The sequence below is a fragment of the Pygoscelis adeliae genome, unplaced genomic scaffold (assembly GCF_000699105.1).
Source record: "Pygoscelis adeliae isolate BGI_AS28 unplaced genomic scaffold, ASM69910v1 Scaffold63, whole genome shotgun sequence".
Classification (NCBI taxonomy): domain Eukaryota; kingdom Metazoa; phylum Chordata; class Aves; order Sphenisciformes; family Spheniscidae; genus Pygoscelis; species Pygoscelis adeliae.
The window spans coordinates 1,197,408-1,215,525 of record NW_008824414.1 but is presented as its reverse complement, the minus strand read 5'-3'; the positions used below and the strand labels follow the sequence as shown (position 1 = coordinate 1,215,525).

The 18,118-nt window shown below is 43.4% G+C and overlaps 1 protein-coding gene across 1 annotated transcript in view; it reads right to left on the bottom strand.

The window, feature by feature from the left end:
* The window catches only part of HDAC4 (histone deacetylase 4), a 235,465-nt gene that overhangs the window by 109,084 nt on the left and 108,263 nt on the right, over positions 1 to 18,118 (bottom strand). The window contains exon 4 of the mRNA XM_009320769.1: positions 11,264 to 11,508. Coding sequence (XP_009319044.1) covers positions 11,264 to 11,508 — 245 coding nt within the window. The remainder of the gene's footprint in view (positions 1 to 11,263; positions 11,509 to 18,118) is intronic.

Genomic DNA, 18,118 nt, shown 5'->3' with positions numbered 1-18,118 from the left:
TTCTCGAGCATGTCTATCTAGAATGGGGACTAACACCTTATCAGTAAGCACACTATCAACTTCCACTGCACAGAGAAACCTCTCTTTAAGCAAAGTGGAGCTAAAACGGTTTCCTGTAGTCGTTACAACAGAAGTGGAAACTCCAAAATCTTTCAGCAGCCTCAGCCCAGAAGCCAGCCTGTGCCCTCCTGGGAAGTGAGCGGTGCTGACAGCAAAGATCCCATTGACCAGAGAGAACGAGGACATATTTCATGGAGACATGTTGCATTAAGACTTGCATAGCCACTCCTTGATTTGCTAGATGAGTAGCAAGAATGTGGGTCCTTCCTGCATCCCAGTACCTTGCATAAACTACCTTATTCTCCAGAAGCCAGGCACTGCACTCTGCCTCACTCCTCTGCTTCTCCCTTCCCATACAACCGTCATTTTAAAGGTGCTTCTGTCATTTGCTTCACACGCCGTGGTAAAGCTGATTAACATCTGCAAAGCAGGAGGGGCTTTGAAGCTTAGACTATGGCTCCTAGGTTTTTATAATATGTATTTTGAATAGCTTACTGCAATTAGTGGAAGACAGCGTAAAAATATCTGTACCCAGACAGCTCACACTTACTCATGCAGATCATCACACATGCACGTCTGGGTGAACAACAGTTGGCGTACTTATTGCCAATAAACATTTCCTGGGATCCAAAGTAGCTTAGTGTTGTGTCCAACTCCTAACTTGCATCTCGATCTATGCCTGAGATCATCTACTGAAGGTGGTCCAGCGTGGTGGGATGTCACCTTGAGCACTTCTGCTGCTCTTCACATTTGCAGGCAATTCCTACTTCCTCCCAGCACAAGGCAGCTAGGTTAAGAAGAAACACAGATGAAAAGGTAGTCTGATCCTCCGCCTACAGGTCAGCGTTCCTCCTCACACATACACGTGGTTTCCTTCTCAGACTAAGGTCATGCCAGCACGGTCCAGCCTGTCATAAGATTGCAGTCTGAGGACTTCTTCCAGGCAAGCTCAGAGACTTTGTACAACTACTTCACCTGCCACCCCTGAACAAGAGGTTAGCCTTCTGATGGAGGCGATAGCTTCAAAGAAGTTGTAAGGACGTATAAGTTAAATACTAGCTTCAAAACCGACAATTTAATGCTAGACAAGACCAAAAAAAAACCCCAAAGCAGATCTTCTCAGCACCCCCCGAACTTGTACTCTTAAAGGCTGAGTTAAGGCATGACACAGTAAATGCTTTCGAAAGCTTCATGTAATTGTCCTCTCACCTAGCAGGCAGCGAGGTTCAGGCTTTGGTACAAATAGTGTTTTTAAGGCAAATCATCTGCCACCCTCTTTGGCAAAGTTCTACAGTTTTGGTGGGTTAAATCAGGTATTTACAAGGATCTGGAGCTCAGATTATGTGAAAATAAAGGAAAATCGTAGGTGATAGCCAAGAAAGAACTCATCAAAACATGTACACATCAAATCACCCCCAAAAAATTATTAGCTATGGGTGGAAGCAAAGCACAGATGTCAACAGATTTCTGGGAGAATTGTTGTACTGGGTTATTTTAGAGCCATCTCAACGCCATTCCTTTGGCCGGACTCTCTGCTACATGTTCTCCCCATCCTGTTTACTGAAGTCTCAGGCTGTGGCTCTAGTTTCAGGATTCGCTCTCTTGGCTCCATCGTGGCGTGTTTCAGATAACACTTGGAGCACCGGAGGCTAGTCAGAATTAATCAGTTGTACTGGGAGATGGGAGTGGAGGGGAAAAGTTGTGGTTTTCAGCAGAAGCCAAGACACAAAAATCTGAAAGCACAGCTCAGAAGAATGAACGTCTATCATCTCTTTTCTTGGACACATCAGCAGCTGAACGTATATTCAGCGTGCCGCCTTCCAGTTATCAGGCAGGCTGACAGCAGACAGTCCCATGCCAGAAGTTCCCGCAGCCAGCATCTCTTCGGTACACAGGGAAACGATCCTTCCCAGCCGACAGCTTCCTGGGCAAGAGACTGATCTTGGTTAGACATATCCTACTGAGAATGTCTGGTGTTCAAGTTTATGAGGCTCAAATGTCTCCAGGAAAGGGAATGATGGTTATGTTCCTTGATCACCAGCTCTAGGTGAAAAGGTCCCATGTTATTAGTTTGGCAGCTTATATATGGATATATAATTTTGTATCCCAGTTTCCTTCCTATCCCATTACTGCTCACCTCTCCTAAAAGGCTGAAAGCTTGCACAGCAGCTTCGTCCCTCTAAGCCCTGAATATCTGCAAAGGTATAGCACTGGGAATGCATTTTGTATGTGCCTTTTGCTCCCTGACTGCCATTCGAGTCTAGTTTTTACCCTTTCTCCAGAAGCAGAGTTTCTGAGACCCTTTGTAGAAAGCAGTGAGCTCCATTTCTAGTATTCAGCATATTCAGTTCCTTCTCCCATTTTCCCCTCTAAAGGTGAGGAAAACTCCTTTGCATTTGCCTCTGCTGTGCTTTACATGCTTTATTATAGAAGTGGAGGACAAATCCGTACACCTTGCACCAGGAGCAGGGAACATCCATCTGACCACGGATGGCAATAAGGCATCTCTGTTAAATCAAAGAACCATATAAATTGTCCTATAAAGGAAAGAGCCTCAGATGTTTAATGCTAAATGAGATTTTATCACGCCATGAGTGATCAGACCTCAGTCCTCGACAGAGTAATTATGTTCTCTGTGAACTGTTTCAGGGTGCAGGGAGTAGAGGAGCTAGAATGGGAATGTTATGCTAAAATCAGCATCAGGAGCAGAGATGTAGGACAAAGAGATCCTGCAATGGGAGCAGCTAGAGGAGCCACCACTGGGTTTTGGTCATTTCAAAGAAGGAAATATGAATAAAGAAAAGGAGGAGCATGGCTGTATCCACGGATCCACCATTCCCGATCACCTGTATGAAGGAAAAGCAATGAAACCTGCCAGCTGGCAGGGATGGAAGACCTCACCGGAGTGCTCCTGCCAGGCTTCTCAAACAACCGAGGAAAAAAGAGTCGGGGGGAAAAGCAGCGAGGGTGGAGTACTGGCAGCATGGCTGCTGACACACTTCATCAGCTGCTGTTCCTGTGTGATTTCGGGTTCAGCTCCATTTGACAGAGGGTGGACATGGCGGTGAAGCGGACTGCAAAGTGCTGCTCATTGTCTGACACAAGGCAGTGATGGTCCCAGCACCTACGGTGCCTGGAGGAAGGCTGCATGCTAAAAATGGATGTTCAACATCATCTGATGCTCATGCAAGTGCAGCAGAACCATCATTTTTAAAGGTAACATGCCAGCAACGTAAATACCAAATATTTATCATTTTTACACACTGCCACTAGTTCAACAGGAAACTTAAACATGGAGATTAATCCAACAGTGTTGTTCATACTGTGTGTTCACGAGTGAAGTTATTCACAACACGATTTACCATTCTCCCATACAACAGCTGAATTTTGTTAAAAGACCATATTCAGCAACAGGACTTAAAAGTTTATGAACATTAATTTATCAGTGATGGCGTATATTAACAGGTCAATATTCCTGGTATAACAGCAGGATTCACTTGGGTATTTCTTTACTCGTGCCCTGATTCTCTATGTGTTCTCTTTGACTACTTCCAATCTATTTTATCTAGTTCAAAAATAAGATCGAATTGGAGTTGAAAAGTCAGAGGTGTGAACTGCAAAATATTCCTTCTTCTGCTGTTTATTTTGGAATTCCAAACTGAATAGAGACCATAAGGCTTCTAGCTTTAAAAAAAAACATAAATCACTGTGCCCCACACACATTTTACTGGGAGACAAACTCATGCTATAAAGGATGAAAGAACAGAAATTTGACCACTTCAAAAGCTGTTTGGACCTCACAGAAAAAGCGAGCATGTGCTACCAAAAAAAAGATCCTGTATCTGTTTGTCAGCCAGTGAACTCTGACATTTCTGCCATTTACGTCAGATATTCAGCCTTCAGAACACCCAAAAGTCAACCCAATTTAAGTTCAACTTCAGGAGATTAAGTAACAAGAAAATGCACTGGGTGAGTTTCTCTTCTCTGGCTTCACCAAAGGAACATGGAGCAGCTGAGCTGAGGGGGCAACAGGCTTTTCATCTCCTACCGCTGATGGGTCAGAAAACCTCTGTGTTCTCCTGGAAAGCTGTGAAGCCCCAGAGCAAAGACACTTGAGTAATAGTGCAAGGAGGATAAGGGTAGCTGTACCAGCAGACTCCATGGACACCAGTACAGGGATTCACAGGATGAAAGCCACCACGTCCCACTGGCTGCAGCAAGATCTGTGACTTCACTTTCAACTGAGGTTTTTGCGTCTCAAACGTGGAAAAATCTGGAGTTCTCATTCTGCTCCTTTCAGCCTACAAACCGTGGCCCATCTCAGAAGAAGCCAAAAGGAAACGTGCTTCTTTTACTGGGTTTAAAGTAGGTCTGTAAGGACTAGGGCAGACAATCTTCCTGGCTGAGCAATCCAGCTTCAGTCCAGAAACCACCAACGCTAGGTAGGAAGATGCTCAAGTTAACCCAGCCTGCTGCATGACTACTTCTTCAACCAAGAGATGGGGCTTACAGGTGTCCAAGCTGCTATATGAATTTGTTGACACTACCCACCCCTCTGTGTGCATATTTGTCCTCACTGTTCTTGGAAAAGATCTTGACTTTGAGACTGAGGAAAGTCACCCCCCTTCAAAGAGAGCAAACGCTCTGATCTTACAAAAGCTTTCCCCAGGGTTACTTTCATCAGAAGTTAAGTTTTGCAGGATCTGGGTCTAAGTCTTGGAGTCAGCTCTGCGTACCAGAAAAATGAGGCAAGGTCACTGAAAAAGAACGGGAAGCCATCTAGAAATAGCAAGGGAGCACAGTACAATGCATTCAAGTAGTAACAAGGCACAAAATGTTCGGGCTGTTTTTTTACCACTGACTGTAGCCAGCTGCAGTTTTCCAAGATGAATAATCCTATCATGTTAGAATACAGACAGAGGCGGACACCTGGTATCTCCGGGCTTTTTAAGTTTCTCTTGAAAACGATGCAGGCTGTGAGGAACGAGTGCTCTGTACAAGAGAGGCACAAAACTGAGCAGAGGGAGTCCCTCCGTGCTGGCTGCTGCAGGCAGGAAGGATGGAGCAGACATGCTCAGCAATGTGAGTCAGGGCACGGGGGTGTAAAATGGAAGTTTGCCCTTCCAGAGTCCAACGTGAGGAGCAGGACACAGGGAGAAGGGGATGCTTTGCAGGAACTAAGGTGCCACCTTCAGCATTCCCAGCCTGGGTGCACAGGGAAGGTGCCACCCAGCATAGCTGCAAGAGAGAAGCAGATGACACCAACCCTATCAGCAGATTTGAAACAAGCACATTTTTTTCCTGTTAAGTAGGAATCGACACAGAGAGGCCACCAAAAAGATGCTCTAGATACTGTCAAGGGCTACACTGAAAGCAGCCACACTAAAAGACGATGTGATTTGTGCCCAATGAGCTATCCTGCAAGCAAAGCTGCCGTTCCAAGGGCAAGTGTCTCCAAATGAAAACAAAGAGCAGTTTCTCACCTTAACATCAACATGACACCTATTAAGTCTAGATATCTTTGGGAAAAAAATTACATTTTCTTTACAGCGTTGCAAAATCTGTTCGGAAGATTCCCTGAAAGACTTTTACTCTCCAAAACAAAAATAAGGAATGGCCAGAGAGTTTCACCCCATGTCTCCGAACAAGGGGCTAACACCTTAGATGTGTTACCACCTCTCAATCAGGGCTTGGAAGCTACACTGATGAAAAAAATGTCATCTGAAACCAGCAAAAACTAACAAAACCACTTCTACAGGCTTTATCTGAACGTTGCTATATATATATATATATATATATGTATAAAGCCAATGTCTGAAAACATTCCATGAATTTTTATTTATTGGCATAAAGCCATTAAGCAGCATAGCGTACTGTTAAACATAGGAAACCACTGTGTTAATAAAAAGAAAACAATTTCAGAATCACTCCTCAGCGAACATCGTTACAAAGCTCCTTTCGTTGTTGCTGCTCATATGCAAACCCATGACTTCTCTGACCATCCTGTATACATTGCATGTACAGACTAGCACTCCCCTCTGCTACTGATGCACACAAATACTCTTTTCTCAGATGACAGGAAAACCAGGAATAGCATTGCATGACAGAATTAACATCTTTGCATGCCTCCAGGTTAGGATTTCAGGTCCACGAGGAGCTGTGAGGCTCAGCTGTTTGCCTGTGTTGCTACTCCATCACCATCAAGACTCTTCTGGTGTCTGCTGTCATGTGCTAACGCTGATGTGCGTCAGCATCCTGAATAAGTTTCCGGCTTTAGCTGTAAAACAGCCAGAGCTGGGAAGAGCCCTGCTTCGAGCTTGGGCAGTGCAGGGACGGAAGAGATTAACCGCATTACCCACCACGTCCTTTGCTTCTCTGCTAAGCTCATACCGCCCAAGGTGCCGCTCACCCTGCCAAAGCGTGGATCCTGCCCCTCTTCAATCATTTTGCTCCGGCCCTTGACCAGAAGGCAAATGGAAAAGCTTTTGGTAACTTCCAGCTGATCTTGGCCAGGAATGAATGACTCACAAAGGAAAAAATTCACTGCTGATTCCTTTGCAATCAAAGGTCAAGCAAAGCTCACACTGCGACCTGCAGAGAGGCTCTCCACTGTCTCACCAGGAACGGCCCAGGTGCCAGACTCCTTATTCCATCCTTGGTTTTGTTTAGGAAGGCAGATTTGAAGGCTATAAATATTGTTACACATCTGGCAACGCACGCCTGAGTGGAAGATCCATCTTGCTGAAGGTAAGCAGCTACAGGAGAGAGGAGCCATCGCCTCTGCCTCCAGCCAGCCCGCAGCAGCCTCCAGTGCTCACCAGCTCCGGCTTCCTTTCCCATGCCGCTTTCGGATGTCGAGCCTCAGCAATCTGCAAAGCTGCGCTGTAGTTGTGAAAGACAGTTTTCTCTATTTCCATATGGTGTGAAGTCTTCATAAGGCTCGGCTTATTTCTCCTAAGCATGTCAGTGTTTTCTTGTTACTCCCCACGTGCAATGATCCCACTCCCTCCATGTGCTGAGCTCTAACTGCGTCCATTATACTTCCCTTCCACAAATATTTCACTTGTAGCCTGGCTCTCCAAATTGCACGATCTTCTGGAATTTGCCACCTTTATGTGGAGGCCATTTCTTCCAAAATACAATGTCTATAAAAGCAAGGACTGCTTGGGGGAGAAAAGGGAAGGGATCGCATGTGCAGGCAGAAGGACTGTGACCATCCCATATCTTTTCCTCTTGCACTATATCAGACGATTAAAACTGGGCTGCTGGAATAAAACCAAGTTCTGGAAGATACCGAAACTTCAGATTTCAATAGGAAATAGTTATCTACTTGAATAGAAAAACAAGAAAGACACGCCAGCATTTTTCAAGCCAAATTTCATTTACTTAAGACCTTAAGATGTTTCTTATACTAGGTGCTTTGTTTGGGGGGTGGGAGGGAGAGATATTCCCCCCCCTCTTAATTCACATCCCATCAGAACAGTTCCTCTTTCACACCAACACCAAACTAATAAAAGAAAGAAAAACACAAAACCTGATTCCTGTTGTACTAGCTAAGTGTTTAAACATTTAAAATGAGTAAGCTCTTTAAAATCTTCAAAGTGCTGTTGGCTGTAACTTAGCAGTGCTGGCTGTATGTACATCTGTTCAAAATACAGAATTTCCCCCCCGGATACAAGAGCTGCTTCAGAAATGCATCAAAAATATTTTTTTTTCTTTTAGCAGCAGATGCCCAGCCACTGAATTCCTGTCGACAAAACTATTCAACATCTCTAAGTGGAAGAGTGCAAAGGTACTTGAACCTGAACGTCTTGCCAAAAGAGGGATCCAATGCAGTGTTTTCTCTGTATATGTAACTGTACCTAGATGCTGGTCTGCTATATCCAAAAACATGCTTACAATCTAGGAATTGTAAGCAAAAGGATTTAGAAACAGGCATGAGACAGAATAAAGCACAGAAATTGCCGCTCAAGTACACAAACAGACGAACAAATAAATGCTTTGCACTTGTTGATTAAAATGGTGGATGCTAGGCTGTAAAGAAAAAAGCCATGTTAATTGGTTCTAGATAGTGCTAGCTATGCAAAAAGATGCAGAAATTCTTCCCGCTTCACAGAAATAGTTTACAAAGCAACTGCAGGACTTAATACTATGATTAACGAAGGCCCTGATCATCTCCAAGGAAACCAGTGCCAGGGAGAAAGTCAAAGAACTGCCATTTTGTTTGACATCAGAGTAAGTTTAGAGCTTTCACATTTGCATTTTTAATTTTTGCTGTGTTTCATTAGATTTCGAGGTTGTTCTGATGCTGAAAATTCTAACCAAACTGCAGGAGCCCAAAATTTTTGGAAAGGAAGTAAGTTTGCAAAATGCACAATCACCTTGCAATAGCTGCTGAAAGTTTGCTTTCTGAATCGAAAAACCCCAATGTCAGGGAAGACAGTGAAGATGTCCATGAACCAAACCTGGTACAGCAGTAAGGCATGCTGCAAGCTCACTCTAGTCATTACATATAATCTTAATCAACAGAAATCTGGGTAGGTTTAGGTTCCCAAGCCTTTTCTTACACAAAGTGAGATTTCATCTCAGGAAGAAATTTGAGAACAAAAGTTTGCAAAAGCGATGGACTTGTGATACCTTCATTACAATACCGTAAACTCAGGCTATGAAACACTTTCAGCTTGAATAATCTCACAACTACATTGCTCAGTCTAAACTATTTCTGCATATTGAACACTTTGCTTTGGAGACAAGAGACTAATAAAATTCTTAATCTTGTCAGCGATGCCATAAGCCAATCATCAAATGAAACGAACTTATTCTGAGCTCCCAAAGAGGATGTCAAGAATTTGCTGTTTCCTTCATGTATTTAGTCTAAAGATTCAGTGTTTGAGGAAACAGAAAAGATGATAGACTGCATCCCCACTCCTGCTCCTCCCCATGCCAGAGACACGCCCAGCAGTAGCACAGCTGCTTAGACCTTTCACAAAACAGGCAAGTTTGCGTGCTGTGCGCTCCCTGCCCGTGGCATTAAAAGATGAAGAAAGAAGCAGTAGGAAGCATTTCCTTGATCCAATGTATGTGCAAGAGCAAGTCCTCCCTTGCATGCTTGGAGCAGCGTGTTGTGCATGCATGCATGTGTGCACATGGGATGTTTACGACACACCCTGAACAGCTGATTTTTAAAACACATCTCAATTCTTCCAAAAAGAGCTCTGCATCTTCATTTAGGACTATTTCTATACCAAATTTCACAGTTCAAACCCTAGTGCTTCACTTACACAGGATAAAAGTTTTTTATTTGCTTTAATATCCCCCCTGCTTTTTTCTGAGCCATTAAAGGAGCTGAACAGCTCAAAGTTCAAAGTCCAAACACAAGGTTATAAATTTTAGTTCTCTGGATAAAATAATAGCTTCCCTGCACCTACAGTCACTACACTTAACACAGCTGCCCGTTTCTGAAAGTTGGTTTAATCCAAGAGTCATCTAAATGTGGGCTGACTTATGGACACAAATGTAAGAAGTATGTTTTCCCAAAAAGAAGTGCATCACAATGACATGTTAGTGTACGGGTTTGGATTTATTTTATTTTTGAGATATCATGGGGTTTATTTCAATAATGTGCTGTTTTGTTTTTAAAGCAATTCTGGGCACGATGACACACTTACTACTATGGGAGATCACCTTGCAGGTCATCCTTTTTCATACAGGATTATATCATTCCTATTTTAAGTTTTTCGCTTAAAAATTAGAGGAAGAACCTCATTACCTAATGGTCTCGATATACTGTGCTAACTAGCTTCTCAAAATTTGATCTCAACTTCCTTCTAACACAGACTTTTACCAGAATCAGTCATAGCTTTAACATAAATGACAGCAAATATGTTCCTATCATCAGTGCTCAGAGCTTGTCCATTAAACCTGAACGACCGTTTCTTATTTTTAATAGACAAGTATCTAAATGCACATGCAATTACAAGGAAATAAGGGAATGTCACAGATGTTTCCCATCCTTTCCTCTTGAATGTACTATGTGAACCGCAGATGCTGTAACTGTTCTTGTGCTATTCACGCACAAATGCATATACATTTGTGTATATGTATGTACATATACACATGTATATGTACATAACTACATACATATACACACACATACACTTATTATGCATACATATGAGTGTATACATAAATGTATTTACACACATGTGCCTCCCCACACCTTTGTCCTGAAGAGAACACAGAGGACCCACTAAGGACACAAGCATTTGCTGTTAATCAGTCTTCAAACAGCAACTGTTCTTGCAAACCCAGACTCATATCTGTGTTTGAAAAGTCTGTAAATAATATACCATTAACTTTTAATTCTATCTTCCCCACTCTGACGTGTATTTTGTATTAAAATGAAAGTTATATAAGGTTGAATTGAGGTTGCTTTTTAATATTACATTAATGCTATTTACCATGTGCAGTGCTAATCCCCCTTTGAAAAGAGAGCGTATTAGCAATTCTGAAAGCTTATGTTACCATAGCAATAGTCTATCACTGTGAAATATTTATATAATGTCTAACGTTTTCACTATGCAACAGCCATCTTCTAAACTGTATTTCCTACTTATCCTGTACGTTACATTTCCTCTCTGTCCCATGTAACAGAGCAGCACAAAGCACCTAGCCGGTGCCTAACTTGCACCGCACAACTCCGAAAAATCTCATGGTGTGCAGACCTACCTGTACCCGCTGCATCTGCGTTTCCTATTCCTGCAGACACTAAGGTCCAAACGTTTGGTTTGCACTTGCGCTGACGGCGTATGTCCAGCGAGCAGTTTATATGCCATTCTAGTCCCAAATAATGATATTAGTAACAGGTAACTTAAAAGTCCTCCTGTTGGGTTAAATTCTACTGAAATTTCCCAAATCGAGGGAAAGCAGGCCACCTGTTGGCCATGGGACACAGGACTCCTGAGTACATGCAGACAGGTGGATAACGTTTAACATGACACCAGCTTACCTTGTTTCCTCTCCTCCACCCTATCCCCCTTCTAAATCTTGGTGCTCGCATCCCTTTACAAAAGATCATTCTCTAAACAGGTGTTAGCAAGTCCAGCACAGTATCTCCACCCCCAAAATAAATTAGTTTGTGCATCTCCTCCTGGTGAGGGGATGCTTTCACACACCACCCAACACAGGGCTGCCCATCACTTACTTTGATGTGTTCATGCAGCTGGGCTTCGTGCTGCCGGGAGAGCTGCTCGTGCTGCCGCTGGAACTCGGCAATGAGGATCTGTCTCTGGATCTGCTGTTTCTGCTTGAGAGCCAGGAGCTCCTGCTGGAGCTGCTGTTCCCGCAGCGTCGGCTCCGTCACAGGCATGGAAAACTGGTGGTCCAAGCGCAGATCCATCGGGACTGAAGTTGGTGCAACTTGCAAGGGCAGTGCTGTGGTCACATCAACTACAACGTGAAAACACAGGAGGAGAGATGAGTGTACTCCCCATTGACACAGGGATCTAGTTCTCATACTGTGTCCAGCAAAGACCTTGAGGAACCATGGATTGAATCAAGAACAGCACCATCAAACTCGCACCATTTCTTAAGTGGTAAAAAAGCACTACGGGAATTCAGAGTTCAAGAAGTTTTCCTCCAGCCACCACCTCCTACAAATATGTGTGTTTTCTAAAAGCAAAGGACTTGAACGCATTGTGCATGACCCTTCCTGATACCATTCTACATCTGTGTATTCCAAACATACACCTCCGTTCCACTCTTCTAGCATCACTTGAAATAAGAAGGATAAAGATTAATCTAAGACTTCACAGAAAGGATCAGTCTTGACTTACAACGGATCAACTGATGGACTCCTATGGTCAGGGACATGAGGGTCCCACTTTAAGAAACTTATGCAGAAAAACACTATGTGCAATATCCTTTATAACCAGTTTTGGAAAGGAGCTTAGCCAAAAGCAAATGGGTAATGAAGCATCTAGGAAAAATTGTTAAGTGCTTTGGTGACAGACTAGACTTCCTCACTGCAACCACCAGAAAGGTGCAAATGCGTCTCACAGGCAGCATGGGGATGCTGCAGAGCAGGCAGAGATAGGAAGCAGGTGCCCAAATGGTAACTATGCAAAGACTTGCTTCTGTTGTTCAACCTCCAAGTGGGACAAACCTGAAGCACAACCAAGACTAAGGTAGAGAATAGTAATGTGTACCAAGAGACGTGTGCTAACAGAAGAAAAAAGAGAAAACTATCACATTGATTATCTGTGTAGTAATGATCAGTTCTTTGCTTACACAAAAATAATCTCCCTGAAGACAAGGGGCTTGTCATAAAAAAGGGCAGCAACAGACATCTACAAAAAATACCTTTGCAATAACTGAACTCAGCTTGTTTCTGCTAAAAAAAGTTACTGCCATTCCATGAATGACTAAAGATTTCTAAATTCCACCTGAATGACAGTTCTGCATTTCACATGTACTCCATACATTTGCCACATTTAATGCCTCTCTCTACAGGGCAATCACTCAATAACTCTTCTGATACCTTTGAACAAACATCATCTGCAGAATAAAAGAGACTAACCCTTCAAAAACATTGACCTTCAACAAAATTGGAAAATAAAGGGTTTGGGTTTTTTTTCCTTGGTTGGTTGGAGTTTTTATTTTATCTAGTGTTTTCTTTTTTAATATTTAAGATGTGTTTCTGCAAGACTGGGAGGGAGCATCAGCAGCATCACTGAAGCTGGCTCAGTCACACATCTGCTAAGACACCTACTCCACGTGAAAGGGTTACCCGGAGTTTGCCCAGGAGACTGCGGGGCTCCTGCATGTGCCTGGGGAAGGCATCTCACGGGGGTAGAGATGCCACCCTACTACAAAACCATCTGTACAAGCTACCACAAGGCCAGCCCCAGCAGGACAGACATCCTTCCAAAGCAAAAGCAAAGGCAATTTTAATAGGTGAAAGCTAACTTCTCCCTGCCTACAAACGAACTAGCTGGTGAAGTAAACTCCAATTCAAAAGGAAAAAGCATGGAAAATGTTTAGGAACTGCAAAAGGCTTAAGGAGAAGTTTTACTAAGATGGACCGCCAGCTTTCACCGCCTGTACGTCACCCGTGGAAACACTACTTGAAGAGGATCTTTCATTTTATACGAAATTAAACTCTTATTTCACTTCAAGCCTGATCATTAAATCTTAGGTCTGATTTCAGCCACATCCTCAAGGATGCGAGACAGGAGTGCAGAACAAGTTGACTGTGTTCTTCCAAGCAGTGTGTCCTCAGAGGTCACCTGAAATCAACTGTAAATTGTTAGAAATAAATACTGTGTTGAACACAGCATGCAGCCCCGGTCATACAAGCCACTTCACTGTCCCCTTTCTGTGCCATCCCCCAGAGAGAGCAACAGCGATAGGCAGCAAATGTCCACACATAACGTTACGAACTCTACCAGGACATTAGTATCATCAATCCCAAAGAAAGAGTTTTAATAGAGTTTTCCCCAAATGCCATCCATTTATATACTTTTGCCAGTAACTGATGCAAGAGAAGTTGATGCTGGTAAAATCTGAAGCTAATGAAGCACAGAGGCAGAGAAAAAGAAAATGAAAAATAAAAATAAATCGTAGAGTAATTCAGAAAAATTGGGGGTGTTTTGTAAGGTGGCCCCATGTAAACCAAAATGCATTGCCAAGGGCAAGGCCACAATGCAAGGACAGGGACCACAGGAAAGGCAACTCCACCCTAGACAGCAGCTCCTTGGAAAGGGGGATGTTGAGCAAAGTGGTGGCGTTTTAAAAAGCACAGCCAGGCCAATGCTGCTGGAGCTCGTGGAGCAGCTGGAGCATCCAGTGCCCTGCCAGGCCATCCCTCCTGCCCAAGACACTGTGAGCAGGTCCTGCCTGCACCCACAGGGTGCAGGGGCTGCCTCCTGCTCCATCACATATGACCCCCCCAAAGCAGGCTGCAGGAGTGCAGTATGCATGCAAGAGCAGCATGCTTCCCCCTCCCTATGTCCAGCTTGTGCTGGGGAGGAGGAGACTTTTTTTTTTTTTTTGGATGGAAACATTTTCTGCAAAAGGTCACTTTACTGGAAGCGTTGCTATTTTTCAACCCACAAGCTCTTCCCTCCACTTCCCTATTGTTTTCCTTCCTGTGGCCTTTTCCCTGCTCCCCTCTCTCCCCCGCACGACCAGACCCGGAATTCCTCGCCACGGGTTGCTGAACCACAGCCAGGGATTTCAGGGAGAACACCATGCTCTTGCCTATAGATAACCATTCAAACCCACCTAAACAACATGTTCCTAAGCCCTCCTCGGGAACAGCCAATGCTTTCGTACGTGGCCGGTACCATGGTCAGCCCCTTCCCACTCCTGCCCACATAGCAGTTGCATCCCTATGGCAACTGCTGCAGCCACTCGCACAGAAAAAAACCCTTCATCCGTTTTCCCCGCACGTGAGTGGGAGCTGACACCTCGAAACCAGCCCTGTGGAGGCTATCTCGTTTCACGGACTATTGCTTCAGAAACTTCTCATCTCAGATGCAATGCTTTAAATTAGATCCAGGTTTGCCAGGATTTCAGTATTTCAGAGTGACAGAAGAATGTTTTGGATTCCTCCTGCACTGCTCAAGCTCAGGCAAACCCCATAACGGCCCAATATCTATACGGTACCTGCCCCGGCAGCACGGTGTACAGGGCAAGACGTGCACTCTGAAACCATCGTGTGTCCCAAGGACTGTGGAAAAGGGGATGCGTCCTGGAAAAGTACAAGAGTAAAGTTTCCATGCCAGCAAAAATCCCATTACTATGTTGGACCTTTACAGAAACTGGGGAGAGAGAGAAAATAAAAAAAAGAGTCCTAATGCAAACTAGGTATTTACAGCTATTTGGTCAAAACAAAAAGAAGCCCCCAAAAGCAATCCACCTTCAAGACTATGATACACCGTGGCTATCAAAAATCCATTTTAACCATCTGCATATGAATATTATATCCTGAGTATTACTAATGTAATTACTATACGTTACGAAAGACACACAGTGATTATTCCTGGAATAACAGCAATTTTAGCCGGTGGCAAATCTAGGGGAACTCCACAGGATGCAGCACCGTTTCACCAGGGCAGCAGCTTTCCAGCATGAATTAGATCTACCTTTAAAAGAAGCCAAAACAGAATTGTACAACTCAGCTCGGTCTTAGCCCACCAAATCAAACCTATAGTGATCACCCCAATGTAAGGACGTAGACACACATCACCATCAGCAATGCACGGGATACACATGGAACAACATCCAGGCAAGCACTGGATAGACACGAGCACAGCGTTACCTGGAGCTCTCCTATTACTCCCCCGCTCCCCAAATTTATAGACAAATACCCCAGAGCTCCAAAACTCCCCAAAGATAATCTTGAGTATGATTTAATGCAACTTCATATAGCCCCCAAGGGTCCAGGAGAGCTCGAAACGGTTAATCCTAGAGCATCAAACCCAATGAGTCAGTAAACCAAACAGCGCAGCGGGCTCCGTGAATCACAAGCTTTTTAAATGCATTGACTATTTTTATGTCCAGCTGAAGATTTCTGAACACCTGGCAATAACATCGCCCATCTTTTATACATGTGGACTAAAGGTCAGCATTACTAATACAGAGGTAGCAGTCACTCGCTCCTGCTTACCCGGTCTCCATGTAAATCTGTTTATCTTCAATACAGCTCACTGAATTTGTCAACGCTATTTAGGCTAAATGCAATTTTCCTTCAAATCCGCGTGCATTTTCCTACATGCACCTTTATGATCCAAACACTGTGTTTCCTAGAATCAGAAAATAAAAGCTTTCAACATGTTAAAATAAATCCAATTTCAGCCAGAAGGAATACACTACTACTTGTGATCACTACTACTTGTGATTGTGTCTTGTGATAAACAGCTCCTGCTTTACTCCTTAGTAAGAGCCTTAACTTGCACCATGCTGGATAACGGTCCTGAGAAAACTTAACAAACCTCCCATTTCCTATCCAAAGGGACTCATGCCCCCCCAAAACGCCCAACGCGCGGGCACGGGGCACCAGCTGCAGAGATCACAACCACAATTCCCATTCAGAGTCCCGGCAGAGGCTGCGTCATCCCCAACTCTTACTATTTCAGTCTCAAAAAAAAAACCCTATTTGAAATGCCATGAGTTCCCCACAGAAGCAGCAAGTGCTTCTGACCTACAGAGCCCTCCCGAAAACAATAAAACCTTCTCTGCTTAACGAACACATCATCAAAACAAAAAAGCCTGTATTCTTATGAATATTTTATGGTAGACTAGAAAATTGCTTTTATAGGTTCTGCCTTGAGAACATATTAATACAATCAGATTCATGACGTTAGCAAAAGCACAAAGACTATATTCAGAGTTTTAATGAGAAATGCCAAACCCATGAATTAGAAGACAAGATCGCGATCATGAATAATAAACTATCTCATGTTCTCCCTGCCTTTTCCTTCCCTGTACGAACAGAAGGAGAAAACAGGAGGAATTTTTTTTTTTTTTAACCTAGGCATGTAGGGATTTTTTTTTTCACAGTCAAGTTACCGTTATTTTTATACCAAGTTAGAAACACTCTGCTGGTTTTTCCCTCCCAAAATAAATAAAACATGGCTACACATCAAAGACTGCCTGTGTGTTGTACGTTAATTAAGACCTAAAGCATTCTAGTCCCTATCGATTGCAGGCACAGAGCGGCCTCGTGGGTGAGATTGTAAATTTGACATCTCGCAGCTTGCCCATAACACCGCTCAGTGGAAGTCATCTTAAATACATTTAAGCTGTTAAACACATTTGCTGTAAATAAACTGATAAGCTCAAACCTGAAAGCAAGGGTGTGTTTTCTACAAAAAAAATTTTGATATTAAAATCATTTCACATAAAGGCTGCAGATAAACACATTATCAGATCAGTCATACGTTGAGCTTCTTCCATGCTCCAAAAAGGAAAATAACTTCTCGACAAGTACTGAGCATTTTGGATGGGATTAGGGGAAGGTGACACTACTTAAATATGTGCATACATATTTACATAAAACTAACAGTAATAACTGTTCTGATAACTAAACTAACAGTAATAACTCTTCTCTGATACAGCATTTTCACGCAAGCCCTTAAAGGACTGAAATATAGAAGGATTCAGTCCTGAAAACACATCAAAATGTATGTTAAAACAAAGTTTCAGTACAAGATGGACAAAGGATATTTGAAACAGATTTAAATTCAAATCTCTTTTCAGCATAACTTTTATTTAAGCTGAACTTTAAAAATATTTCTCAAACTAGTTTTTTTTAAAAATCAAAATCGGTTGCCAGAAAGACTTTTTTTTTTTTTTTTTTTTAAATTTAAGCAGCACAGAAAACTGCCTCTCTCACATTTTAAATACAATGTCACCTTCAAATGGTAAGTGCATGAAATGTTTCCCCCGAGACCTCCCTCCCTCCAGCATGGAGCGAGTCCCACAGAATTTGTACAGCTCCTTCCCAGCCACCCTGCTCCTCTTTACTTGGCAATTCCCTTCAGCTCGAAGGGAGAAATTGCATCAACCTCCCCAAATCTGCTGCAAAATGCTGGGGATGGGTGTCTGGTCAAGGCTGGAAGAAGAAAAGCAGCTACGTGTCTGTGACAGAGCGAGCTTAGGAGACAGAGTGCACAAAACCCAGATAAAAGAGCATTTCAGCTCCTACAGTAACTCTATAGTCCCTGGTGCCTTTCCAAATCACTGCACACCAGGGAGGGGACGCTCCTCTGGACGGCTGCGGCTGAACCTCCCCGGCCAGTGCTTTTCAGAAACCATTGGCTCAGCTTCTCCCCCTCCTCCCCATCTCCCATCCTCTCTGGACTCGGCTTTATTTCTAACTAATGAGTTCGCTTTGTAATTACTGGCATGCAAGCATTGCCCTCCAGACAGATTCTGGCAATAGCGGCACATGAGCCTTTCAGCACACACAAAAAAATAAATACAAAACCAAGAGCCCGTGCTCAGCATCCCCAAACTCTCGGCTGCTGCTGTCGGAGACGACCCCATCCTGCCC